The sequence below is a fragment of the Leptonychotes weddellii genome, chromosome 5 (genome assembly GCF_054177405.1).
Source record: "Leptonychotes weddellii isolate Sample4059 chromosome 5, ASM5417740v2, whole genome shotgun sequence".
Taxonomy (NCBI): Eukaryota; Metazoa; Chordata; class Mammalia; order Carnivora; family Phocidae; genus Leptonychotes; species Leptonychotes weddellii.
In genome coordinates, this window is record NC_138373.1 from 21,223,015 (window position 1) to 21,233,084 (window position 10,070).

Genomic DNA, 10,070 nt, shown 5'->3' on the forward strand with positions numbered 1-10,070 from the left:
AATTGCTGCTGTATAAAAGCATTCTGTGAGAGGAGAAGATTTATATGAAAAAATGTTCAATGGAAAAGATTGCAAAATACAGTGTACAATATGATCCCACTTTTGTTCAAAAGTTCTAAACGCATAATGTAGACATGCATGTGTTTTCCGTGTGCCGTCCTTATGTGCTCATATAAAAGACTAAGAGGATATACTCAAATATTAATTGTAAGTGGTGGGATTTTTTTAAGCTCTGTATTTTCTAAACTTTACAGAGTAACTATGTAATACTTTTGAATTTGGCTGCAGGAGAGAAAGCCTTAGTGGCCTCACTTCTCTGACCAGTTTACTGATGTGGTTGAAAACAGATATTCTTTTACTATACAGCTTGCTCTTTTCTCCCTCTTCCTCTTCCCGTCTACTGTGCATTAGCAGTTAGCTTCCATCATAGGCCTCTAGGAAAAACCTGATAAATGTGGCCTTAATGGATTTGGATTTTTTTTTTTTTAAAGAATTAACAAACATTTAAGAGATTGATTAGTTACCACATGATGAACCTGAGGCCTTCTTAGAGGAAGGGTGGCTCTAGAAACCACATCTATACATTTGTGGTAATTCTGGTGCCCCTTTAAGGCATTTAGATGCAGTCATTTATCATCTTTATATTGGGTTCCTTCCTCATCTTTCAACTCATTTCAGTTTCCTTTCTTGCCTTTCTTTTACTTAGGGGCAAAAACCAAAGCTTATCTCCAGTTAACTATTTTTCAGTCACTTTGTAACTACTGAATTGCTCAGAAGGAGAATGAAAAGTGAACAGTTGATGTGGTAATTGGGTGTTTGAGGACTACTCATCTGCAGTCAGGTAAGCCTCTAGGGGGGCTGGTACCCATTTGCCAACTGGAAGCCAGCAATCAGTGCCTCATCCGTGGTTTACCTTCAGCGGGGCCTAAGGAGGCTGTCTCTTAAGAAAGAAAACAAGCAGTAAGCATAAAAGCAGAGATGAAGAATGCAGCGGGCATGCCATTTTTATTCTGGTACCACGGAGCACAGATCCAGGAAAGCCCTCGGCTCTTAAACCAGGAAGGAAACTGAAAAAGCTGGAGCAGAAACAAAAAGAGTAGCGAACCTAGAAATCTGGTGCTCCTTAATGATGCCCGATTTGCACATAAGTGGGTAGCCTGACCTGTCCTGATCAGTAGTGACAGCAAAAAAAGATTCCAAGTGTGGGTCAGTAGAATGATATGGCCCTTTTTTGGTTATTTTGAGGCATGTGGGATTAAACATGTAGCTCATTCCTGGAGCTCAGAGACCAAAAATGCTTCATTATTTGGTATTTGGAAACTTTATAGTACATGCGTGTGTTGGCTTGGTTGGATTTCGCAATTAGTATTGGTTCTAGCCAGCCCACACTGGCCTCAGGCCTCCGACTGGATATATATTCTTACTCTAGTATATTTGAGGTATGCCAGGTGAGGACCAGTAAGAACACTTTAAAAAGAAAATTACTCTGGAAAGCTGGCTGGTCTTAGTCATGTGACCTAAGATTATTTACAGAAATAAAACCGGTTGGTTTATTTTCTTAAAAAAAAAAAAAAAAGTCCCCCCCCCCAGCCCCAATCCCTCTTTTCTTTTGCGCTTTAGAGATTTGTTGATACAAGAAGTCATGTGTTCCTACCCAACCCTAACTGCTGCCTTAGCTTGCTGCTGTAGTACATTTTAGGACAAAAAGTCTTTTAAAAGCATGAAAATAGCAGCAGACGGGTCTCGTTTGCTTTGGCAGAGGGAATGGCTTTCCCTCCCAAATAGCTCTGGGTAAGAGACCTAATCTCCAAAGGTGATCTTGTAAGTCCCAAGTTCCAAGTGACAGCAGGCAACTCTACATATCAGGTACTCCCTCCATCTTACCTTCTTGTTTTGTTAAGTTTACTTTCTAGGAAGTAGTTTACAAACGGCCACCACCCATTCCCTATCTTTTTCTCAGGTCATTCAGCATCTCTAGCTGCCAGGTGGGATCAAGGGGCTCTTGTGGTCTGGCTTTGAGACTCCCAAGGGGGATGGCTTCTGCCAGGACAGTGCGTTAGCCCCTGGCGGCTGGAGAAGAGCCATCTGAGGAATTCATGTACTCATGTTCTCTGGCCTGTGGTTGTCTGGCATATATAGTAAGAAATAAAAACATGCACCCAGCTAGCTCTACAGACTGTTTAGATGAAAGCTGGAAAGTGGTTTCTTCTTGCCCCTCTGCAGAAACACCAGCATTTGCCGGTGGTTTCTTGCTTCCGAATAGACACTAGATGGGAACAGAATGGGCTGGGTAAAATCAGATGGGTCCCCTCTCTCCAGGAAGTCTCCAAGTAGATCACAACTGCTTGCTGACACTGATTTTTGGTGCCAGCATTTGCCTCCTGTTTTTTAGCTCCTCATTTCATGAGGTTGTTCCTTGGGTGACAGGCTCCCCATCAGCAGCCAGTGCACATTCCTGAGCAGGCTTCCCGACCCAACCAGCGGCAGCAGTGAGCCAGCTCGCTCTGGTCTGTTTTCCGTATGCCAGGGCCTCTTGCTGACCCTGCAGAGATCAAACTAAGATGATTAAAGAGAGGCAGGCCTGCAAAAGCAGTGTAATCTTTCACCCCTTGTTCAGACTGGAGTAGCCCCTGCTTGCTCTCTCCTCCTTTTGGACTTCTGGTCTCATTTTCTCTTGGGTCTGATAGGCTTAGGCAAGAAGTACGAGAACCATTCACTGAGCAGGCAAAGTGCCAGTCCTTAGAAGGCTTGCAAATTTAGAACTTCAGCCTCATTGGATGCCAAAAAGTGAAGGTAGTCCCAGAACATTAAACTTGGAAGCACTAGTCTAGACCCCTTACTTTAATGTTGGGATCACACAGACTCGGAGAGGTTAAGTGACTTGTTCAAGGGCCCACACCGCCTAGAGGTACAAGACCAGAACCAAACCTGGGAGTTTATTCTGTATCTCTAGTATGTTTAGGTGTTGCTAATGTACCTTTCCATCTTGGGCCATCATCATCTCCTTGGCAGAAGGGTGTATCTTTGGGACACATCATAGCAGAGAATAGTAGTGAGACCAGTGAGGAAGAATGGCGGGTTTAGAACCAGACGGCCTGGATTTGAATCCCTTTTCCTTTGTAGACAGGCTGTGGGACTTCAGGCCAAATTCCTTAATCTCTCTTCGGTTCTCCTCTCTGTTAAAAGCTTATATGGTGTCTTCCTCATATGGTTGTAGTGGGTTAAATGTGACCGTTAACGTGAATCCCCTCCATACATAGGTGTAATCTAAGAGATACCGCTGTTACTAAATGTTTTAAATCACCTTTCCACATGGACCAACCAGATTGGCCCTTTGACTCTTTCTTTTACATTTGGTGTTTCCAGTCATTTAAAGATCAAACAAAAGCCAGTTCTCGGAAACTTTCCCATGGGGTGAACTTTGGAGTCTGACAGGCTGGTTTTATCTCCTAGTCACCCTGCTTAGTAGTTAAGAAACTTGGGTTTCCTCATCTGTAAAAAGTCTGTGACAGGCTAGGTGGTTGTGAGGGCGAAGGCGATGATGCAGAGGAAGCAGGCAGCCCCGTGTTCCGCACATACCACTTCCCCTAGTCAGCCCCTCCACCTTTCTTTCCGTAACGCTAGTTCACACTCCTCTCTCCTTTTCCTGTCTCCAGTCACTCTGTGTCCTTGTGTGGTGTAGCCCTTCATGGTCCTTCTCTCCCATAACAGGTCCTTCTGTTTCAGCAGTAGATAGTTAAGCCCAGGAGACCCAGGGACTTGCCTGCACCTCGCTTCATGGAACTGCCTATGAGGTAGCTCAGCTCCTGATCCCTCTCTGGAGCCAGAGCAGCGGCGGAGACCATGGCCCCTGGGATTGCCCCCGGCCCGGCAGTGCCTGCTCCAGGCCGGCAGCCAGGCCCGCCCCCACGAACAGCCAGGGCTGGCACGGCACAGGCAGCGGGGGGCTGGGGCCGCTCTGCAGAGAGGGAGGGTGACAGAAGCATCTGGAGTGAGATTGAAGGAGAAAAGCTGGAGGCTGAGCCTGATCCAGCATAAACTGAGCAGAGTTACTGGCATCGATCTTTCAGGTAAACCCCAAAACTACAATTGTGCTGAGAGGTAGGTTTCCAGGGGTGTGTGTATGTGCGTGTTTTCTTTATTCTTCCTGCCTTGCCTTTCTCCCTGCCCCTGGCTCCATTTAGCTCTTTATGCCCCTTAGCAGAAGCAGGAGAACAGAGTCCCTGTGAGGACAGGGAGGTTGGGAGCTGCTCTGGGTACCTGAGGAGTCCTGCGTACCTGAGCTGCCCCCGCCCCCCTCCCCCAAGAGCCGCACTGGCCACTGAAAAGAGCACTGTTCTAGGAGCGGGGAGGCTTGATTCTGTCACTGAGTTGGCAATAACAGCAGCAGCTATGATAAACGTTAACACTTCCTGAATACTTTCCGTGGGCAGAGAGCATCTCACGTGGATTATCTCCTTTACTCTGTCTTGAAGTACAGCTGCCCCATTTTAAAATGAATGCTGACAGTCACATGTTGTGCCATCACCATGATTCACATCCAGGTTTGTCTGCTCCAAGAACTCATCCTCCTAATTACTCTGCCCCTGTTTTCTCCCTTCGTAGATAGCTCCTTGATCTTGCTATGCCTCCATTTCTTTTCCTGTGAAATGGGCGTAGTAACTATTTCACAGAGCTACATTTATGTATCATGATTATAACGTACTACCAAATACAGAGTGGTATTTGTTAATAATGGCGCTCTGATGCTGATGAAATTTGGCTTTTGGGGTGCCCACATTGTGCTGAGGCTTTCTACTTCAGAGAGGCGGCCGGGATGACCAGCTGGAAAGGCAGCTCCATTAAAGTATAAATGAGTATCAAGCTAGAAATCCTGTCTTTTTTAAACCTACAGAGCTAGGACCAAGGGGAAAGGAGTCTGGAACTGGCTGGAAGCTTGCCCCAGGCAGGGAGAAACCACTGGGTTCAAGGTGTCCCTAGAGCACAGCAAATACCCAGCCTGATTATACTCAGCATCAGTCACAAGGAAGTCTGATCCTATGGAGAACCCGCTCCTGCAGGTGCTCTGGGCAGTGGTGCATTTGAGCAGGGTCAGTGCTGTGGTTCAAGAGACTGTTCTTCAACAAGACCCAAGCACAGGACTCAAGGCAGGGGTAGGTGTCCTGGCCGGGCCTGGGAAAGCTGAGCCCGAGCCCATTTTCAGATGGGACAAGCTCGGGCTTTCATCAGGCTAACCAGCTACTGCTTGGCTGCTAATAATAATGATAGCTGTCCTCGGTCGTTTCCAGGAAGGCGGGTGGGGGGGGCCCACTTGTGCGGCAGGTACCCTTTATCTGCATTTCCTGATGGTATCCTTACAACAGCTCTGTGAGGCAGATACCATTTTGCAGGTTGAGGAGATACAGGTTTCGATCAGGGTCAACAATAATCACTGGCAGAGTTGAGCTTTGATTTCCGAGTCGGAGCTTTTAACCGTGCCGATGGACTGAAACAGCACTGCTTTAGGGCATCTCTGGCAACGCTGAGTCCAAGGGCATCATGACTGCCTGGATCACGGTGGCAGGGCTCGCTGGGAGAGGGCAGTGGGTAGGACACCCTTCCTGAGCACTGGGCACAGACAGTGTGTTGTGCTCTTTCCAGTGGCTGATGGTAAACCTTGCTGTTCTGGGATCGCTGTGGTGACTCTGGAGGTCAGGACACCCATCCGTTGGTGGGCTTTCCCTCGGCACTCTGCTGGAGGTGGACTCGGCAGTCTAGCCTAGTGCTAAAGGTGTGTTTCTCAAGCCAGACATTGTGTGATGTTGGATGATTTGCTTTGTGCCTCAGTTTCCCTGTCTTCAAATGGGGTTGTGGTGAGGATACCTGAGTTTTAATGTCCATAAAGTGCTTATTAGCGTAGTGCCAGGCATGATATCAAGTGTTCAGTAATTGATAACTGCTATTATTAGCTGTTAGCCATCAGCTAGCAAGTCCAAGGAGACTTCCAACTTTAAAACACTTGAAGTGCTGTCAGCCTGGGACACCGGGCTTGTGTGAGACTGAGCCTGGGGAAAGCTCTGGGGGCAGAACTGTTTTCCCAGGGAAAGAGGTAGACATAAAAGGGAGGCCACTGAATAATCAGGGGCTGTAGCACCATCAGATCTGAAAATATTTTCTTCTGGCTTGAGATCATCACTTGCCTCAACCCTCATCCGGAGTGGGGGCATTTCACAGAAAGGGACCAGAATGGAAGGAAGAGATCTGACCTTCTGGTACTAGCTGATTGATCATCTGTTCAAATTGATTTTCCCTTCCTTTTTCTCATCTGCTGGTCATGTTAAAAGCCTTCAGGTTCTGCTGTGTCGGGTCATCAAAGATGCTCTTATGTGGAGGGCCGTTTGGGTAAATGGGATTGGGGCCTCTTTGGGAGGCCCATCTGTTCTGTCCCTACCTGAAAGCCTTGGCGCCAGGATTTGGAGGAAGCTGGTACAATGAAGCATCTGTCCTGTGGGGGTGGGGGTAAGTGGCCTGGGGTAGGTGGGTCAGACGGAGGCCAGGAAATCCTCTTATCCTGCCAGGTACCTGGGCCTCCCTCAGCAGCAGGAGCTGAGCAGCAAACCCTGGTGAGTCAGCGTGCCTGGGAATTAGAGTTGCCAGTCTGTGAGCATGTGGGGTTTGTGTAAGTTTGGGCCTTTTGTTTCTTTTAGCACTGTAGTCTTTAGAAACACAAATCTGGAAACCAGACCTTCCACATGGTATAGTCCTGCTTGTTTTGAGATAATTCAGCCCGAACAGTTGCTTTCCTTGTATGCTGGTCTTCCAAGAATTAACCCCCTGCCTTTTAAAATTTTAATAGGTTGTGCTTATGGTTTATTCGCTATACTATTAAAGCATAAAAAGACTTAAGAAAACATACATGGGTCTTTTTCCACAGCAGAAAACCCTTATAGGGTTTCAGTGGGGTTTTTTTGTTGCTGTTGTTTTGTTTTGGTTTTTGAAGCCTAAGTGGAACTGCAAGTCTTTTGAGGGCATGTATGGGCATGTCTTTCTGTCACTTACTCTCTTTGAGGGTGGAGAATAGGACACACCCTGATACGATGAATCTCCGATAAGTTATAAGAATGATTCTGGTCGTCATTTTAAACTTGTACACTCAGAATTTACCCATAGGATTCCTTTTGAAGATAACCCCAAATTTATCCAGGCACCATTTGGAGGAAATGAAAGTTCTTTAGGTAAAGTGTAAAGGTCCAACCTTTATAAAAAGCACCCTTCTGCCCGTCTCCTAAGAGCTTTGGATTTGGATCACGAAGGGCCATGAAAGCTTCTTCTAGAGCTGGAGAGGCATGGGACTGACCTTGATTTTGGTCCCTTTACCTGCTGTACTTCTGGCTCCTGGTCTCAAGTTCTCTTAACATTGTAATTTTGGGGGCTGCAGTTAATGGCAGCAGGTAGAATTTTACGGGTACTAAGTTGTAGCTGGAGCTTCTCGTGGATTAGTTGAAGTTAAGAATAAAGTCCTGAGAAGACAGAGGTTGCAGAGAAATCACCTCACCCCTGGCCAGGAAATTTCTAGCAATTCTTTAAAAAACACTTTTAAATAGCATAAGTAATAAATAAACCACCATGATGAGTTTGTAAGATATCTGTGTAGACTTTTCTTTTTTATCTAGCAGTTATCCTACCACTTAGAGATATGTGGATAAATCAGCCCTTCTTTTAAGGTGGAGAACACCCCCTTGGAGGACTGAGCTTGCAGGCCTTGTAGGACCTTCCTGTTTAGTGTGGACTTGGCTTGTACTCTTCCTGCAGCCTCGCAGAGGACCTGGTAGGGGGAGAAAAAGAAACCGGAGGACCAGGAACCGTGGTTGGTGTTTGGCTCCTGTGGGTGGGCAGAGGAAGGGTGGAGAAAGGGCATTTCACCTACTGTTGCGTGGGGGAGTTCCAGAAAGGAATTTGAAGAGATCAGAGACAAATTTTACTTTGCTATTTGGCTAGGACATTGCTTGTAGTCTTGACTCCACAAATCCTTTACCTGATCTTTAGGCCATTATGAAACTGTATATAGTCGTCTTAAATGTGGCCTCCCTTTCTCCCTATTCATCCCACTTAAAAAGAAAATCTGAGGGGGGCGCCTGGGTGGCTCAGTTGGTTAAGCGACTGCCTTCGGCTCAGGTCATGATCCTGGAGTCCCTGGATCGAGTCCCGCATCGGGCTCCCTGCTCGGCAGGGAGCCTGCTTCTGCCTCTGACCCTCCCCCCTCTCATGTGCTCCCTCTGTCTCAAATAAATAAATAAAATCTTAAAAAAAAAAAAAAAAGAAAATCTGAGGATTTTGACATGAGAGACTAGAAAATGAACTTTTTATTTGCACCTTCTGGCTTAACCCAGGACCAAATAACTTTCTTAATGTGATGGCAAGTTGGCAAGACAGATTTCCTCTGGAATATTTCTGGCAAAACTGTAGTCTTCCTTGATGCGTTCTGCACATGAATCAACCTCTTTGTAACCTGTGTTACCTTAAGAATTTTAGGAATTTTCTTACTGGTTCTCTGTATGTGTCCTAACCCTGCATTTCCAGCATGAAGGTGTAGAACTTACGGGGGGAAGTGGTGATGGACTCTGGGTATCTCCCCTGGTTCATGGTTGGCTCACGGAAATAGAGTGGTGGCCCAGGCCGCAGCGCCCCGCAGGGGAAGGGAATGGAGCTTGCGAATGCCCGTCTCCCTGTCCAGTGGTAACTGCTCTGTAATTTTCTTCTAGGTTGGCTGGCTCCTCTGGCTGATGGCATGTTGAGGCACATGGGCCAGTGGCAGCGAGGGCATCTGATCCAGAGGGGGCCACTCTAGAGGCCAGGCCACCAGCACCATGGGCCAGTGCGTCACCAAGTGCAAGAATCCCTCATCGACCCTGGGCAGCAAGAACGGAGACCGTGACCCCGGCGGCAAGCCACATAGCAGGCGGAGCGCAGGCCACCGCGAGGAACAGCCACCGGCCTGTGGCAAGCCAGGGGGGGATATCCTCGTCAATGGGACCAAGAAGGCAGAGGCCGCCGCCGAGCCCTGGCAGCTGCCGACGTCCTCTGGAGATGCTGGGAGGGAGCCCAAGTCCGACACCGAGGAGTCTTCCCTGCAGAGGCTGGAAGAACTGTTCAGGCGCTACAAGGATGAGCGGGAGGATGCAATTTTGGAGGAAGGCATGGAGCGCTTTTGCAATGACTTGTGTGTTGACCCCACGGAATTTCGAGTGCTGCTCTTGGCTTGGAAGTTCCAGGCTGCCACCATGTGCAAATTCACCAGGTTAGTCACAAATACGTCATGTCACCAGGTGAGCGGAGGAGGACGCGTGCACTCCTGGGTAGTGGGGCCCAGCTGGGGGAGAACTGGGTTGGCTTCTTAGGGTTTTGGGTAAGTCTTTCTTTTTTTGACCAGTAACGACCGTCTTGGTCTGAAGTTAAGGAATAACCCACGTGATGCCCCGGGGCCGGACGCTGCTGCCCAGCCCCACTGCTGTTTCGGACCTTTCTCTTTGCTTCTGCTCCATTACTTGTCGATTCCCTCACTCCCTCACCCACTTGATATTTATCTACACCTGTCATGTGCCAGGCACTGTGCGCGCCAGTCCAGGGAGCGCCTCCGTCAGCGCGTGTGCACATCACCTCGGCCCTGTGGCCTGCAGAGATTGTTTGTGGGGAGGGGGTGGCAAGGTCACCCCAAGGTGTGGTTTGCAGAGCACCGGCTTATAAATAAGAATTGGCTTTGAGACCCTCCCCCCACCCCCTGGTAGGTTGCCCGACAGACTTCAGATGCCTTGTATCTTCAGCTGAAAAGCAGTCTCTGAGATGATCATCAGTGAGAGACTATGTTGTAACCTCAAAGTGTTATGTAGATGTTAAAAATACATATGCAGTTTTTGTTTTTTAATAACAGAACTTTGATCTCTGGTGGCAGAGTTAGCCAGATTTATCCAGAATCTTTGGCTCCAAAGATCTCCCTTGACAGTCACCAAAAGTATTCCAAAAACAAACAACCCATAGAGAATCAAAAGGAAAGCAGGAAGACTCCCCGTCTGGGAGGGGAGTCTGCAGCTTAA

At 47.8% G+C, this 10,070-nt stretch overlaps 2 protein-coding genes across 7 annotated transcripts in view; one reads left to right on the forward strand and one right to left on the reverse strand.

Annotated features, from left to right (window-relative positions):
- Window positions 1-10,070, forward strand: part of DCUN1D3 (defective in cullin neddylation 1 domain containing 3) — a 38,423-nt gene that overhangs the window by 22,629 nt on the left and 5,724 nt on the right. For 4 of the 5 annotated variants that reach the window (XM_081819906.1, XM_081819907.1, XM_081819904.1 and 1 more), the window contains exon 2: window positions 8,742-9,277. In XM_081819906.1, the coding sequence (XP_081676032.1) occupies window positions 8,847-9,277 (431 nt within the window). In that variant the 5' untranslated portion in view covers window positions 8,742-8,846. Of the gene's footprint in view, window positions 1-706; window positions 842-8,741; window positions 9,278-10,070 lie in introns of all 5 variants that reach the window. The other variant, XM_081819905.1, reaches the window with a different exon arrangement.
- The window catches only part of REXO5 (RNA exonuclease 5), a 66,710-nt gene that overhangs the window by 5,386 nt on the left and 51,254 nt on the right, over window positions 1-10,070 (reverse strand). The gene's annotated exons all lie outside the window — the stretch shown is intronic.